General features: G+C 46.2%; 1 protein-coding gene across 1 annotated transcript in view; it reads left to right on the forward strand.

Annotated features, from left to right (window-relative positions):
- The window catches only part of CACNA2D4 (calcium voltage-gated channel auxiliary subunit alpha2delta 4), a 128,541-nt gene that overhangs the window by 65,822 nt on the left and 44,278 nt on the right, over window positions 1-18,441 (forward strand). Inside the window, exons 24-26 of the mRNA XM_090275173.1 lie at window positions 9,804-9,899; window positions 11,949-12,076; window positions 15,839-15,919. Of these exons, the coding sequence (XP_090131299.1) occupies window positions 9,804-9,899; window positions 11,949-12,076; window positions 15,839-15,919 (305 nt within the window). The remainder of the gene's footprint in view (window positions 1-9,803; window positions 9,900-11,948; window positions 12,077-15,838; window positions 15,920-18,441) is intronic.

Raw genomic sequence — 18,441 nt, forward strand, 5'->3', positions numbered from 1 at the left:
ATGTCTCCTAGGCCAAAGACAACAATAAATGAATGGGACTCATGATAAACTAAAAAGCTTTTGCAACACAAAGGGAACCATCAACCTACTGAATGAGAGAATATATTTTCAAATTAAATATCTGATAAGGGGTTACTATCCAAAACATATATTTAAAAAATCTCATACAACTCAACATCAAAAATAAAAACCAACACAATCCAGTTAAAACATGGGCAAAGGACATGAATTTTTCCAAAGAGAACATACAGATGACCAACAGCAACTGAAGAAGATGCTCAATATCACTAATCATCAGGGAAATGCAAATCAAAACTACACTGACATTACCTCACACCTGTCAGAATGGCTATTACCAATAAGTCAACAAACAACAGGTATTACTGAGGATGTGGAGAAAAGAAAAACCTGGTGCACTGTTGTTGGGATTGCAAATTGGTGCAGCTATTATGTAAACAGTATAGAGCTTCCTCAAAAAATCAAAAATAGAGCCACTATATGACGTAGCAATTCCACTTCTGGGTATTTATCCCCCCCCCAAAATGAAAACACTAATTCTAAAAGATATATGCAGCCATACACTCATTGCAACATTATTTTCAATAGCCAAGATATGGAAACAATCTAGGTGTAATCAATAGACAAATGGATAAGGAAGATGTGGTACATATATACAGTGGAATATTATTCAGCCATTAAAAGGAATAAAATCCTGCCATTTGTGACAACATAGATGGACCTAGAAGGTATTATGCTAAGGGAAATAAGTGAGACAGAGAAAGAAAAATACCATATGATTTTACTTATGTGTGAAACCTAAAAAACAAAATAAATGAACAAATAAAGTGGAGATAAACTCACAAATACAGAGAACAAACTGATGGTTACCAGATGGAAGGGGAACTAGGGGAAAGTGAAAAAAAGTAAAAAGGATCAAGTGCAAATTGTCATTATGAAAATAGTCATGGGGATGTAAAGAACAGCACAAGAAATATAGTCAATAATGTTGTGATAACTACGCATGCTGCCAGATGGGTACTAAACTTATCACATACTTTCTGAGGTTTATGAATATCTAATCACTATGTTGTATTTCTGAAACTAATATAATATAGTATGTCAACTATAACTAAAAGTAAATTTAAAATAAATATTTGAGTGAGAAAAATGAGAACTATCTCTATATACTGCTATAAAACGATCCTAACAGTGGAGAAGAATCTGTATAATAACCCCATTGTTTATCTAAAATGAGGAAATGCAAATATATTTTCATAGTTACTTACACATGTATATACATATATGTATGTACACACATACATATTTTTAATGGAACAATAAATAAGCAAACAAAAAAATTTACTTATAGGATGGAGGGATGGAGACAGAGACAGACTCTTCTGAATAAGCCTTATTTTGCATATTTGACTCTGGAACCATGTAAATGCTTTACATCATTATAAAACAAAATTAAACTTTAAAATATAAGCTATGAAAATTGAAAACAAATAAAACGAACTTAGCTCTGTATCAAGTTCTTGAAATACCCACACATAGACTTCCAGCCAAGACGGAGGCATAGACTGACACGCTCTGTCTCCCTCTACAACTAAGAAGGAATACAACTACTGCAAAACTAAAAATAATAAGAAGCTCCTGAAAACAAAGCTACATGGAAGTCCAACGTATAAAGTCATAAACAAGTGGTGCTCGTCCAGACGGGTAGGAAGTGCGAGCCCGTGGCTGAGAGAGATGGAACTGTGCTGGAGGCGGCAGCCGCAGCAGCAAACAGCGGGACCCGGTGAGCAGACGCCTGTGTTTGGGGGGAGGAGAGAGGCACCTGGGAGCCGATCCCGACTGCAGACCAGACCCGTCTGCCTGCGATTCCAACACCAGGGAAGGCAGGCCCCACCGGGAGGCGGCCCTGTTCCTCAGTGGAGAGTAACAACAGGAATCCACCTTGGACCCCGGCCCCCACGCAAAGTGCCACAGGGTGGTGAGAAGGGTCACCAGGTTGTGACGAGCTCATGGGGCTCCGCCCAATACAGCGTAGGAGGTGTGACAGCGCCCCGCCCAAGAAGGAAAGATAAACAAAACGGTCAGAATAGCAAAATTAATGATTGAAATACCAATCACACAGCTAATGGAAAAACAAATAAAAGCCTTGACCAATGAACAAATAGCGAATCTTTTGGAAGCTCGGTTCAGAGCTATAGTCATACGGCAGCTTACAAACCTAACAGCGGGGCTGAATCAAGACAGGGAAGGAATGAAGGCTAGTCCTGCTGAAATGAACAAAAATACATATAAGACAAGTGGTGAGGAAGGGAAAGCCAGGGATCAAATCAACAAATCGGAACACAGGGAGGGAACAAAAAGCCAACCAATGCAGAAAGAGGAAACAAAAAGTGAGAAATATGATGATAGGCTCAGAAACCTCTGGGACAGCTATAAGCAATCAAACATTCGAGTTATCAGATTGCCAGAGGGTGAAGAAGAAGAACTAGAAATTGAAAAATTATGTGAAAAAATAATAAAGCAGAACTTCCCTAACTTGGGGAAGGAAATGAACTTACAGGACCAGGAAGCACAGAGAGTTCCGGAGAAGCTAGACCCAGGGAGGACCACACTAAGACACATTATCATCAAAATGTCAAAAATTAAAGATAAAGAGAGAATCTTAAAAGCAGCAAGAGAGAAGAGAAGTATTATGTACAAAGGGGTCCCAATTAAACTATCTGCAGATTTCTCAAAGGAGACTTTACAGGCAAGAAGGGACTGGCAAGTAATATTCAAAGTAATGAAAATCAAAAACCTACAACCACGATTATTCTATCCAGCAAAGCTGTCATTCAGGATAGAAGGGCAGAGAAAGTGTTGTCAGGACAAAGTAAAATTGAAGGAGTTTGTTAGATCCAAACCACTATTATATGAGATGTTAAAGGGACTGGTTTAGAAGAAGGAGGATCAAAACTATGAACATTAAAATGAAAACTGTATCACAACAACCTACAGCAGAAGCTAGGGAATCGAAACAAAGGCAAACTAAGTAGGCAACAAGAGGGGAAAAAGAATTATAGGTACGGGGAACATATTGGGGGGAGGTCAGCGGGGAGGGGGAAGTGGGGAAAGGGAGGGAGATGGCACAGGAATTAAGAAGCACAGTAGGAGGGAGTGGAGTAGACAGGAAGATGTTGAGAAGAACTATATGCACAACCAATGGGCATGGACTAAGGGGGGACAACTGGAGGGAGGGGAGTACAGATGGGAAAGAAATTGGGACAACTGTAACAGCATAATCAGTAAGAAAGAAAGAAAGAAGAGAGAGAGAGAGAGAGAGAGAGAGAGAGAGAGAGAGAGAGAGAGAGAGAGAAAGAAAGAAAGAAAGAAAGAAAGAAAGAAAGAAAGAAAGAAAGAAAGAAAGAAAGAAAGAAAGAAAGACCCACACATAGATGAGTTCTTTCAAGGGTCTTGAAAACACAGAAGTGTAAACACTAAATAAATAAAATCTTAAACTATGTTCAATAACCATATTACAAGAAACAATACTGACACTATTATTTTCAAACTGTATTGATTGATAACCGTAACAGACACTGCTCTTAAAGCCATCCCAGACCTACCAGTCATGGAGGAGCTAGACACCCCACCTACTGCGGCAGAGCTCGGCAAAGCCATCGACCGCCTCGCTTGCGGGAAAGCACCAGGAAGCGACGGAATCCCTCCAGAAATCCTAAAGAGCGGGAAACCAGTCCTGCTACAGCCGCTCCACCATCTACTCTGTCTCTGCTGGAAGGAGGGTTACATCCCCCAGGATATGAGAGACGCCAACATTATCACCATGTACAAGAACAAAGGAGACCGCAGCGACTGCAACAACTACCGGGGCATCTCTCTCCTCAGCGTCGTCGGCAAAGTATTCGCCCGGGTCGCTCTTGCCCGCCTGCAGACCCTTGCTTCCCGCGTCTACCCAGAGTCCCAGTGTGGCTTCAGAGCTGGCCGCTCAACAGTGGACATGATCTTCTCCCTACGTCAGATGCAGGAGAAGTGTCACGAGCAGCCTAAACCACTCTACCTCGCCTTTATCGACCTTACGAAGGCGTTTGATCTGGTCAGTCGAAGCGGTCTCTTCAGCTTGCTACGGAAGATTGGCTGTCCACCACATCTGCTTGCTGTGGTCATGTCCTTTCACGACAACATGCACAGCACGGTGTCCTACAACGGCGCAACCTCTGAGGCCTTCCCAGTCAGCAGCGGAGTAAAGCAGGGCTGCGTCCTCGCGCCTACGCTGTTCGGAATCTTCTTCTCCATGCTCCTCCAATACGCCTTTAAGGACTGCAGCGAGGGTGTCTTCATTCACACCAGATCCGATGGCAAGCTCTACAACCTGGCCCGTCTACGAGCCAAGACCAAAGTCAAAGAGGTGCTCATCCGTGAGATGCTCTTTGCCGACGACGCAGCTTTGACATCACACTCCGAAGAGGGACTCCAGCAGCTAGTCACTTGCCTTTCCCACGCATGCAAGGAGTTCGGACTAGCCATCAGCCTGACGAAGACGAATGTTATGGCTCAAGGCACGGGGACTCCCCCATGCATCACCATCGACGGATACACCCTGGAGGTTGTCAACGACTTCACTTACCTCGGGTCCACCATCTCGAGCTCTCTGTCAGTCGACTTGGAGGTCAACCGGAGAATCGCCAGGGCAGCCACAGTTATGGCCAGACTGAACCGGCGAGCGTGGAACAATTCCAGCCTCACTGAGAAAACCAGACTGCGCATCTACTACCAAGCCTGTGTACTCAGCACTCTCCTCTATGGCAGCGAGACGTGGACCACCTACGCAAGGCACGAAAGGAAACTCAACAGCTTCCACATGAGGTGCCTGCGACGCGTCCTGCATGTCGCCTGGCAGGATAAGGTCCCCAACACCGAGGTGCTGAAGCGAGCCAATATGAGCAGTTTGCATGCAGTTCTTAGCGAGAGACGCCTCAGGTGGCTCGGCCATGTCAAAAGAATGGATGCAGGCCGTATCCCCAAAGACCTCCTCTACGGCGAGCTAGCAGAAGGCAAGAGGATGACAGGGCGCCCAAAACTGCGGTTCAAGGACATCTGCAAAAAGGACATGACACAATGCTCCATCAATCTCAACACATGGGAAGTTCAAGCAGACGACCGCCTAGCCTGGAGGCTCGCGGTCAGGCAAGGTACGTCACGCGCGGAGGCTGCGCGCAACGAGGAGGCGGTCCAGAAAAGATCGAGGCGGAAGCAGCGTCAGCAGCAGCAACAACAGCCATCTGCCTTCACCTGTACCAAGTGCGGCAGGGATTGTCACTCCCGAATCGGACTGCACAGCCATTCTCGGCGGTGCAGATAGACTCTCAAGAAGCTACGCCATCGTCTCTCGAGACGGACGGCTGCCGACGACGACGACGACGACGACGACGACGATTGATTGATAAAGCAAATAATATTTTATTAATGTAATTAGTAACCAGTATTTTTAGCAAAAGATAAAAGAGGTGCAAATTTTTTAAATCAAAGTTTAGATGTGATGCTAAATATGAATTGGAAATATCAATGAGCTCATGATGTATTTTCTCTGAAAGAAACAAAAAGGGGATCCTAGTTCTGTCCACTGAAAGCACCAACCTCAATGAGCACTTTTGATCCATATGATGAATTTTCAATGTCCACATTAAGAAGTCCTCATTAAAATGAATGCGTGATCCTTGAAGAAATGTCTGATTCTAGGACAGGGGCATGAAATGTACAAAATTAACCTCGAGCATCTTGTCACAGCAGGAAGCAAAAAGTTTCTAAAGGCCAATGACGTTATGTCAACAGGACCCCAGAGACAGCCTGAAGTGGCTCTCACTGCCAAAGGTGGGATAATTACAGCAACAAAAGTCATAACAACTGCAATGGATTAAAATACATTAAATATTTTTAAAATTCTGTGTTCATAATGATACTAAAAAAAAAAAGACCTTATTGGTCATCCTTTGAAGATGTGAAGAAACCAATTCATTATTCTAAAAATTGGAAATAAACAAAGACTCGATTATTTACCCTGCATCTCCTGTACAAATTGTATCTCAGAGTAACCAAATATTGATGAGGAATACTCCTATTTTGCAACCTTTAGTCAATCAGAGAGTGTGTACATCTTGATAAAGATCATACTACCAAAGTCTAATCAGGCCTCAAGTCTAACTGCTAGTTTATAAGAAATATAGGGGACAAGGGAGCATGCTAAGTAACACCACAGCATCGTAATCAGCAAATCCAGAATGCTATGGGACAAATGACCTGGTTCAGCAAATGAATTGCAAGGAAAAGACAAGGAGGGAGGGAAAGAGGAGAGAAGAAGTTTAAAGAAACTAAAAATGATTGAGAATTGGTGTGGGTTTCTTTGGGGGATGATGAAAACGTTCTAAAATTGTCTGTGGTGATGGCTCCACAACTTTGACTACAGTACTAAAACCATTTAATTTTACATGTTAAATGGAATAATTGTATGGTACATGAATTACAGTTTAATAAATGTCTACACTGAGAGAGAGAGCAAGAAGAGACATATCAGCATGGACCCTAGTGAGTTTCTAATTTAAACAATTTTTTAAATTCATGAGGCTGTTGGATTATTTGATGACATTAAAAAATTGTGAGGGTTTTTTAGGTGTGATAATGGCATTGAGGATTTTTTTTCCTTATATTTTAATAACAGAAGTTAAATTATTTACCAATGAAATGGTATTTTGGATTTGCTTCAAAATAATCTAGTTGAAAGGGTGGGGGACGCTATTGAAGAAACAAGAGTGGCATGGCTTGGTAACTGTTGAAGCTGAGCAATGGATGCAGAAGTCTCATGAGACTACTCTCTTTACTTTTAAATGAATAGAGAATTGTACCAAGAAACTTTTTAAAGATACACAGATGCTTAGGTCTCACCCCCAGAGATTCTGATCTCTACAATACTGGAGGGAGCAAGCCTCATCTGCTTTTCTAGACCCTTCCCTCAGTAATTTTCCAGACTGTAGGCCAGGTGTTTTAATCCAGCACCAGGAACTATCAGTTGACATTGTATGGTATAGCCTTCATCACAGAATCCCATTAGGGAAACCCCAACAGCCACACAGCTGAGCTTTAATGAAAAAATCCTTCCCTTTGTCAATGCTTTAGGTATTGGCTACTTTCTACTCTCACTAAAAACACTAATCCAGGCACTGAGAGAAACAGGGTAATAGGCTGCAATAAATTGTGCTACCAGTAAGATTATTAATAAAGTTAGAAGTGATTAAACAAAACCGCATATGACAAGCTCACAGCTAATATCATACTCAGTAGTAAAAATGGTGAAAAGCTAAATGCTTTTTCTCTATGATCAGAAACAAGACAAGAGTACTCACCTGCCACTTTTATTCAGTATAGTAGTGGAAGTCCTGGCCACAGCAATTAGGCAAGAAAAGGAAAAGAAAGGGCATCCAAATTGGAAAGGAAGAAGTAAAACATTCTATTTGCAGATGACATGGTGTTATATTTAGAAATCCCTAAAGACGAAACACACACACACACACACACACACACACACACACAAACTGTTAGAACTAATAAAACAAATTCAGTAAAGTTGCAGGATACAGATAGTATCAATGTACAAAAATCAGTTTTGTACACTAATAACAAACTATGAGAAAGAGAAGTTAAGAAAACAATCTTACTTACAATTACATCAAAAGAATAAAATGTTTAAGAATAAATTTAACCAAGGAAGTGAAAGACCTGTACACTGAAAGCTATAAAACATTGAAGAAAGAAATTTAAAAGACACAAATAAATAGAAAGATATTCTGTGCCCACGAATTAGAAGAATTCACATTGTTAAAATGTCCATACTAGCCAGAGAAATCTAAAGACTCGATGCAATATCTATCAAAGTTCCAAGGGCACTTTTCAAAGAAATAGAGCAAACATTCCTAAAATTTGTATGAAACAATAGAAGACCCCAAACAGCCAAAGCAATTCTAAGAAAGAACAAAGCCAGACACATTACACTTTCTCATTTCAAACTATATTTTAGAGCTATAGCAATCAAAAGAGTATGATATTGGCATACAAACATATAAATCAGTGGAATGCAATAAAGAGCCCAAAAAATGAACCCATGCATATGTGGTCAATTAATTTATGACAAAGGAGCCAAGAATATACAATGGGGAAAAGATGGTCTCATCAAAAAACGGTGTTGGGAAAACCTGACAGCCACAGGCAAAAGAAGGAAACTCAATCATTATCTTACATCAATCGCCAAAATCAACTCAACATGTATTAAACATTTTGAACATAATACTTGAAACCATAAAACTCCTAGGAGAAAACATAGGGGATAAGTTCCTTGACACCAGTCTTAGCAATGAATTTTTTGGATTTGGCAACAAAAGCAAAGGAAGCTAAAGCAAAAATAAACAAGTGGAACTACATGCAGCTGAAAAACTTCTGCCCAGCAAAGGAACATCACAAAATGGAAAGGCAACCTACTGAACGGAAGAAAATACTTGCAAATCATTTATCTAATAAGGGGTTAATATGCAAAATAAAAAACTCTTACAACTCAATAGCAAAAAATACATATAATAACAATTTTTTAAAAGACAGAGATCTGAATAGACATCTTTCCAAAGAAGGCATGTGAATGGCCAACAGGTACAGGAAAAGATACTCAACCTCACTGATCATCAGAGATAAGCAAATCAAAACCACATGAGATACTCATTACCTCACACCTGTTAGAATATCATCAAAAAGACAAGTGATAACAAGAGTTGGCACTGGTGACAGTGTAGATCCTGAGAAGAGGTTCTCCTGGTGACTAACTGGACTCAAATTTAAAAAACAAACAAACAGCCTAACAGCTAAGTGAAATATGCCAGACATGTGCATCTTAAAAAAAAAAAAATGTGCAACAAAATCAGAGTAGAAAAGTGGTTGCTGAGGGGCAGGGGAATGTGGCAAGGTTAATAAAAGGGCACAGATTTTTAGTTATTATATGAATAAGTTCTGAGTATCTAATGTAAGACATGATGACTATAGTGCTAAAACTGTATTGTATAATTGAAATTTGCTAAGAGAGTAGAATTTAAGTGTTCTCACACACACACAAGAAGATAAATATGTGAGGTGATAGATGTGTTAACTGGTTGGGGGAATCCTTTCACAATGCAGATGTATACCAAACCAAGACCATGTACATGTAAAATATCTTATAATTTTATGTCAATTATACCTCAATAAAGCTGAAATTTTAAAAAAGAAAGGTGACAACTGCCACCCTGGTGCACTACCATAAAAATATGTCTTTGAGACCTTGAAAAAAGTCAGTTACACATCAGCTGGCTAATGGATTTCTTTTCCAAGTCTGTTGGCAAGGTTATGAATTCCAGCAGGATTGATTGCTTAGGTTGGTGTACACAGTGTGAATATATAAACAGAGCTGAAGTGTGAGGTGCTGTGATGCTCTGGTCATGAGAAATTACTGTTCCTTAGGTCCCAAGACAAAATCTCTCTTCCTGAGTGCCCCTAAACCGAGTGGACAAATCAGGAGCTAGATCTGAAGAAGCAGAGAAGCAGAGGACAAGGGGACCCCATTAACAGGGAAGGCGCCTCCCAGAGAAGCCCCACCCACCCCCAGTCAGGCAGGCCAGGTGCTAGAGGGCCTTGAGGTCTTCCCTTCTCCCTGTGCCCTCTCCCCGGACCTGCCACTGTGCCGCGTGGTGGTGATACCCGCTCCGTCTGCCTCACAGGGAGTCTGAGCGTGTGGCGGACATGGCCTTCCTGGGCACCCGCGCCGGCGTCCTCAGAAGCAGCTCGTTCGTGGACTCTGAGAAGGTCTCCAACAAGTGAGTCTGCTGGGTGCTGACGCTGACACCTGCAGGGCACTCCTGAGGCACAGGGGCGGGCAGCGGTGGAGCCCCTGGAATTCAAGGAGGCAGAAGGGCTGCAGCTCACAGAGCGGAAGGGTCAGAAAGGACTCGTCCTGGAGATGTCCCCAGGAAGGAGGGCCCCCAAGACCCTGAAGCTGGGAGGGTTAGTCAGAGGTTCACTTCCACAGAGGGAAACCCAGAAATTGTTTTCCCCCAGGGGCAGGTCTCTCTGTGACAGCCTAAATCTTCTGGCTATGCTCTCTCCTTTCTCAACACCTTCCCCTTCCACTAAGCCAACAATTCTCCACTGGGAGTGGTTTATACCCACGCCAGGGGCCTTGAGCAACGTCTGGAGACTATTTTGGTTGTAGAAACTGGAGGAGGGGTGCTTGTTACTGGCATTTAGTGGGCAGAGGCAGGGATGCTGCTAACCTCCAGCGGTGCACAGGATGGCTCCCGACAACAACGTGTCAGTAGTGTTGAGGCTGAGAAACCCTGCTCCAAGCAAAGCCTGATTTTATAGGAGAGCCTGCTATGCGCAGGGACCAGCCAGCCCTGTGTCCTCCCCAGAGTACTGCAGCAAGGGGAGAGTGGTAGCTCAGGGAAGGGTCAGGAAGGGAAGGGGCGAGCAGAGCCACCTGTGCTCTGCAAACCACGAGACTCAAATAGGCTAGGCAGGGCCACTAGGCATCTAGAAGAGAAGAACTGAGAGGGCTCCTAAGCAGACTTGACCCCATCATCCTCATCTCCCACCCGCTGACCGTTCCTCCCGCTAAATCCAAGCGCACTGAGCAATGGAGAGCCATCTTTGAGTTTCTTCCAGGACTCTGTGACAGATCTGCCCTTGCTAGAAAGCTGAGTCTTTCTAGGAAAACAAATGGAGCTGCTCTTCCCTCTTCCACCTCCCCTCATTCCCTCAGACATGGAAATGGAAACTGAGGGAAGCATGCTGCCCTGTCAGAGACACAGCACAGAGCTCAGGTGGACTGGACCGCTAGGAAACTGCGGGTTCACCCTGAAGCCTTGACCAGTGAGGGAAATGTTTCTCCCCAAGCTCACTACCAACTCGTGCTCCCTCGCCCCCTTAAACTTGACCCCAATCAGAAAACACATGTGTCTTTGTCAGGCCAAGTTCGGGGAAGTACAGCACGCCTGACAGTGGGAAGGAGGAAAGCATCTCTGCATTTCCTTGCACCCTCTCTCCATAAAGGGCGTCTGACGATGGGAGAGGGAAGCCGCATACAGGCAGGCCCAGCCACCATGAGGGCCTCACATGCCCTGCACGGTTTCCTTCACCTCAAGTGTGACGGATGCGGCTGGCAGCCCAGGAATTGTGTGGACAGGGCAGGTCTGCTTCTGGAACACGTAAATCAGGCAGTCTTTAAAATCCCACCTCAACTCTCCACCTTATTGGTTGTCCACTGTAACTTTTTAATCCCCACCAGCTTCTCCCTGCCCCCAGTCGGCTTCTGTACCAACACTTCTGCTGGCTGCTGTGTGTTGAGGGAATGCAAAACCATAATTAGCAAGAGAAAGCTGCTCAAAAAGAGAAAACTCATGATGCATTCTAAAACCTAGAAGCAAGGGCCTTGAAGTAAGCATTTTGAGGGAATTTATGCTCCTGTACTAGCTCAGTGATGGAGGTGGCTATACTGTTGCCTCACTCAGCCATGCTAATTAGCCAGACAGAAAGAAATTAGACTATATCCAAAAGAAGTAAGCACTGCAGGCCAAGCAGTTTACATAAAAATAGAAAGTATTCTTTCAAGATGCAGGTCTCAAACCTCTTCTAGTTACTTATGTGCCATCAGATGCAAGCACATTTGACTCTGGAAGAGGCGGAAATTTCTGGGGACATTGTCTGGGGCACCACTCTCTAGGAGCTCATATTTTGTACCTACAAGTCCACCAAAGCAGAGGGGAATTGCTCTCTTGGCCCAGCCAATATGGCTTTGTGTGGAAAAGGAAAAAGGGATAAATGTGTTCCCAGATTTGAAGGGCAGAACCAAATCTTTCTTCTTGCAGGAAGTTCCTGACCCCTGAAGACAAAGCCAGCGTGTTCACCATGGACCACTTCCCTCTGTGGTACCGTCAGGCTGCTGAGCAGCCTGCTGGCAGCTTTGTCTTCAACCTCCATTTGGCAGAGGGGACAGGTAATCCACACCCTACGCTGTTGGGCCAGGTGGGACCAGGATGTCCCTTCTTCTCCTGCGCTCTTAGTGATGTAAAGCAGAACGTCCAGACTTCCGGGTTCCCCCCTCCCTTCCTCCTGACACATGGTAGCAACTTGAGAAAGCTTGCTGGGGCCTTACCACCCCGCATATAGGACTATAGGATGGGTCATTGTATTCCCTGACCAGCAGTCAAAGAGGACGCTTAAAAATCCAACATGGGACAAAGCAAAGAGACAGACCTAATCGAAAGTCAAGATGAGCTGGATTCTAGCCCATATTCCAGATAGAATCAGACAAGTCAATCTCTTAAGATTCTTTTATTTCTAAACATCTGAGTATCCTTGAAAGTTTCTTAAACCACCCAGGTTAAAATAACACTTGATTCCATTGGGGACGACCCATACTTGCTGAGGCCACTGCCCCCCACGGCCCTCCCTCTCCTGAAACAGGGAAAGCAGCCTGGGCTCCACCCCGTGGTGTCTCCCAGGGACAGCAAGACTGAGCTCCTGGCCTGTGCCTCAGAAACTCCCTGTAATAATGGGGCACCTCCCACTGGCAGACCACTGAGTGTGGGGGGTGGGGACCTTGAAGGGTCAGAGGTGTGGCAGTCAAGGTCGGCCTGTGGACCAAGCCAGAAAACCCCTACTAGTTCAAGGACCAGGAAGAGTTTCAAAACTGCAGGCACCCAACTCCCCCTAGCCCTGACTCTGAAAAAAGGCCCCGAAAAGAAAAATTAGGTGACTTTAACAGAGCACCAAGAAAAGTAGAATGTTTAGAACAGAAGGGGGCCTTGGAGGGCACAGAGCCTCACACTCTTGATTTACATGTGAAAAGACTGTATCGGAGGGAGGTGGGAGGCCTGTCTGGGGTGCAAGAGTTTGGTCAGTGCAAGCTGTCCACCAGGTCACCTTTAGGGGGATGCTGAGCCTGTTACAGGGGAGCCAGAGGGCTGAGAAAGTATCCACACCCAGCTTAGAGCTGAGGAGGAGAAGGGAGAAAAGGAGGAGAGAGGAGGGCTAAAAACATCTGAAAGGAGAGGGGTGGGCTGGGAGCTGATTGGAATGAAGAGTTGCACTTCCCCTTCAAGATGTTCCCCTCCAAAACCCTCCTGGCCACCATGTCCACCAAAGCCATTCTCCAGATTCCTGATGGAGAGATGCCCCAAGCTGACAGCTGGGGAGGCCCAGGCTCCCTTGGGCTCCTCTGGCTGCAACAACAAGAAGGCAGTCCCCTCTGCGTCCTCTGGATGCCTTCTTCTCCTGGTACTTAAGCCCACCTCTCCATCTTGTGCATGTTTCTGCCACCTGAGGTATCACTAACATGCTTTACAAAATGCCTTTCCTCATATAACACACTTAATCTGCACAACCCGATAAGCCAAGTGCTGTTATTACACCTCTTCTTACACAGGGAGAGTCTGAGACTCAGAAGTTCTGTTTCTTGCCCAAGGACCACATAGCAAGGGGGCCACAGACCCAGGTGAAAACCGAAGCCTCCCCACAGAAGTTCAAGTTCAGGCTCTTACTGCACTGAGGGGAAGGCAGGAAGGGAAGGGTGACAGGGAGTGCAGTTGCTACTAGTATAGCTCAGAGAAAGGTTGTCAAAGCCAAGGTGAAGCCCCCCCCACCCCCCCGCCATCCCACACTGCCCACCCTGTGCCAGGATGAGGCAGCTCTTTCTTCCCAGCACCATCTACAGCAGCACCAAGGGTTCCCTGAGGAAGGGCTCCCACGGCGTCCTGGAAGGTTCTCTGGCCCCTGCCCCCAGCCCAGGATGATGCTCCCTGCTGCCAGCATTGTCACTGGGAGGTGCCTGCTAGTTGCTGGGGAAGCTTTTTGTGGCGGTGAGGTAGGAGGGCGGGTGGGTGGGAACTGAGCCGCAAGAAGAGAGGGAAGCTGGCAACCCAAAAAGAGGGCCCGTTGAGTTGGGAGCAGGAGCTCACTCCTTTTTCACACCCTCGCTCATGCATATGTTTAGAGACACTTGGACACCTCTGCACACGCCTATTCTCCCCCAAGGAAAGAAAACAACAACAATTTTAAGGGAAGGAGGAGCCCCAAGGAGGCAGAGGAGTCATCTGGGGGCAGGGGCAGAGAGGGCAGGAGGGGGCAGGGAGGGGAGGCTTCCCTCTGCCTCTCCAGGCTGACTAGTTGCCCTTTGACTGGGCCTGGTGGGCTGAGCTCTATCCACAGCTCTGTCTGTTTTCAGTGCCTGAGAAACCCGCCAGCATGGAGCAGAGTGGTAGCCGACTCATTCACCCCAGGCACTGGACTAAGTAGCTGCTAGGTTACCAATGAGCTGAAATTCCTGATGTCCCCAGAGACTGTCATCAGGGCCCCCACACCTTCACTTGCGTGTTTCCCACAGCCTGTGGAGCACATGTACAATGGAAGGTCTGTCCAGGACAGCAGCCTGCAGGCCTGGAGAAAACCACAGGGGGTCAGCCACCTCGGTATCTTCCAGACATTTCTAGAAGCAAGGTGATAAAGCCTACTTCTCTATCTATTGTGGTCCCTTGCGGCTTTGTCATGGCAAGTTCCTACAATCAAGGACAACACATTTTAAGTTCCTAGAATCTGAGTAATTTTTAAATGCTGTGTATTATGTGATTACAGCAAGGTGGGAAAGGTAATCTTAGCAAAATAGCAGATACAAGAAACCACTGGTTAATTGAACTTCCATTGGCACTGACACTGTAATAACAATCAGCACACAAGGTTCTCATGACCCGTTTGTTTCAACATTTCACATAATATCGTTCTAATAAGAGAACATGTGACAAAATTTTGCCTGTTCTTGAAATGTTTAGTAACGGAAATTGACCTACAAATGAGAGTGCTTTGGAAAGCTAATCCAGGCCCATGAACGGGTGAAAATTAAGAAGCCCAAGGTCACGTACTAGGCTGCACCAGCTCAGAGCCAGGAAGCTCTGTTTAACGTAGAGCTGAAGCCGCCATCCACATTCTGCAGCTTTGGGGACCTGATTCCTAAAAGAGGTGGAAAACCAACTCGAGGAAAGCCCCTGGCCCTTCAGGAGCCTGGCAGAGTGTCCTAGAAGTGTAGGAACCAGCTGCAGAGCCAGTGAAAGTCATAGCTGGGTGGTGTGGTGGTGGGTGGGTGGGCCACCTACAATCAGGATCGATGGAGTGCCTCAGACATGTCGGTCCCAGCTGGCCAGACTTCTGTACTTGACGTAGCCCTGGTGTCTGGCTTCCTGGAGGGACTGTCAGGGTCACCCTGACTCATGTGACTGATGATGAAGGACAATCCAAGATCTGCAACCTCCAAGTCCTGGAGCACAGCCTGTCCTGCTAGAAAGTCATTGGATGCAACAGAACTGTTCTGGGTGGAACACGTGTCAAGATGACAGTCACAGCAGGGTCCCTGAGTTCAAATGAACAGCAAGCAGACAGATCTGCTGCCCTGAGACAGAGCAAAGTCACAGTGCCCTGGTGACATAGACAGCACTGCATCGTCCAGGTGGGCAGGGGCCACACATACATGTACTTATCTGGCAGGTTCAGATCTGCACAGAGAGGGGAAGTGCTGGGCCTTAGAAGGCATTCTTCCAATACCAGAGGTTGGTGGAGGTAAAGCCGTCACGGCAACGACTTCCACAAACACCCCCTCAGTGATTGGAGGAATGTCCTCACCTAGTATTTATACTTATCTTTTTGGCCTACCCCAACACTGCACTTCCCCAACTGCTGAGGAAATGACTTGGCACTTTTGCTTCCCCAGAAGGTCCGGGTGAGCCGGTGGTAGTGACAGCAAGCACAGCTGTAGCAGTGACAGTGGACAAGAAGACAGCCATTGCTGCTGGTAAGCTCTGCCCTTTGTGCCACTGAGCCTGGGAAGTTGAGTCAGTGTCAAGAATAAGGCACATGGTAATAGCAGGACTTCTGCCTGTGGTCTGCGGGGTCACAGTCCTCAGCTGTAAGTTTTCCCAGGTGAAATGTGGGACTGAGGCTAGTGAGGTCTTCCCAAACTATTTTGTTTATAAAACAGTAAAAACCTAAAAGAGTTTGTGAAGTGAATAAAATGAAGCCCAGAGATGTTAAGAGTTCTACTGAAGGTCACACAGGACAGAGACTGCAACCCAGACCTCCTTTCCACCCCTCAATTGCTGCTTCCCTTCTACAGCCTTGGGTCTAGTGTCCCTCTGAAAAGAGAAAGGGGCTGTGATTCAAATCCTACAGTGAGAGCTCAACACGTATGTTCAGCATGTGCCAGGCACCTGGGAATGTGCCTTTGTGCATGTGCTCATTCAGCCCTGTGAAGCCAAGATCCAGTAAAGCCAAGACTTTTGGCTCCATTTAACAGCTGAAGAAACTGAGACACAGGAAAGTTATTTGCCCAAAGTCTTACCACTAATAATTGAGGAAGCTAGAATTTCAACTCAGATCCCCTCTCTTAAGGCCCCTTTTCACTACTCTTGTTGCAATTTGCCTCAGATGTGATGAGAGCACCCAATGACTCTCACAAGCTCCCTGGACTTTGTAGCTTCTTAGTGCCTCAAAAAGCCCAGGCATCTCTGCCGTCATCTGAGAGCTGTCAGGCCTGAGTGAGGAAGCCTCCTATCCTGGTTTCAGCTTCCATGCCTCAGGTTCAGCTGTGCTCTCAAGAGTTGCATGATCCAACAGGCACTTGAGAAGCAGACATCAGGCCTCCTTGACTCAGGCGCCTGTCCTGCTTCCCAGGAACCCCTTTGCCACATGGGGGACTCAACAGCTGGATGGGGGGGCGGGGGGGGGCAGGCAAGATCAGTGCACTTTCTCCCCTCAGGCTGAAGGCGGGCAGAGGCGATAGAGGAGCAGGCTAGGGTCAGGCAGAGAGAGTGTGACGCTGTCTTCCTGCCTCAAGGAAAGCACAGGAGTGAGGCTTTTGGCTGCTTTCCTCCCCGGGACAAGAGGTGGGGGAGAATGACTTGGTCTGACGTTGCTCAGCGCCCGTGTTAGGAAGCACCTGCACCTTTTGGACACTGGACAGTCTTCAGGGGGCACCAGCACAGTGTTTAGAAGCACCCAGGCCATTTCGACCACCTTTTCTTTTCTTTGTCCGTGGCAGGCTAATTCCAAACCCCTTTCTAGGCCAAATTATGACCCCAGACTTGTCTCCTTACAGACTGTTCTGTGGTCCCAGCTGAGTCTGTGCCTTCCCTACTCTCTTCCTATCATGGGCCTTCTCAGCTCCTGCATACCTCAAAGTCTAGGAAAGCAAAGGGACATGGGGTCAGGCTGCTGGCTCTGCTCTCCCGCACTCTCCAATTGTTTGAAATCATTTTTAACTCAGAGCTGAACTGGAGCTGTGAGAGGTTGCCATAGAAACTGTGTCCTTCCTGGTGCCTCTGGTTTAATGCACTGCAGACAATCCCTCTGATGCTCTGGGGTGCATAGACGTGACAAGGAAAAGGTGAGGCACTGGACACCTGATATTTTAATTATTTGGGGGGGGGGGTCTCCTTTTTTAATTTCCTCTCCCTGGCCTATGACTCAGCCTCCTTGATCCTGGAACCAGTGGGGGCCTATAGCTCAAGACAGGGTAGGCACCTTGTTTACTATTGTAGCAGGTCCATCACTTGGGCACTGATGGCGTTGTGTGTACGTGAACTCCCGGATTGGATGAGCATGTGTGATTTTGTGCATGGAGTAAGGGGAGACGAGCACTTGGACTGGCTACAGAGGCCAGCGACATGCCAGGTAGATGTGTGTATAATGCCTTGGATTTATACAGAAGGGCAGATGAAGGAGGGGGCATTATTTTCATCTCTAAGCAAGTGATTTAGCAATAGTTTTTCAAAACTTCTATAAATCTAACCTTTTAATCAGAATCTATTTTCAGTTCTCCATGCCCTCTAAGCTGTAGTTAGGGAATATTGCCGAACATGATGGTGGCATCACAATCTGCAAGTGTGTTTCTCTAGCACATGTCCTGTGGTACACGCGTGCCCCTGGACAGAGGCATCGTGTGGTGGGCCTGCTGTCCGGAGCTGCATGGGGCTCCTCTTCTTAGGGTTCTGCCCACCTGTGAATGGGCCTCGCCGAAGACCTCTGTGTGCACTCAGGATGGTAATTTGAATAGCATTACTGAAACATGTGCCATGCTTGCGAGGGGCCCTGTCCTCTGCTTCTGCAGTGGGGCTTGGGGAAGACTTGGCACTCGGGTCTGCTGTAACTGTTAGTGCTACAGGAGGGCAACACCCTACAGTTCTCACCACCTAAAAGGGGAACAGCCCAGTTCTTCCAGGAGTCCAGCTGAGCTCCAAAAATGGGGACACTGATGGTTCACTTCTCCTAAGGTTTGCTCCTGGTTCACTGGGGTATCCCCCAAAGAAAGGCTGGGAA

This window comes from Furipterus horrens, unplaced genomic scaffold (assembly GCF_987537825.1).
Source record: "Furipterus horrens unplaced genomic scaffold, mFurHor1.1.pri manual_scaffold_4, whole genome shotgun sequence".
In the NCBI taxonomy this organism is placed as follows: domain Eukaryota; kingdom Metazoa; phylum Chordata; class Mammalia; order Chiroptera; family Furipteridae; genus Furipterus; species Furipterus horrens.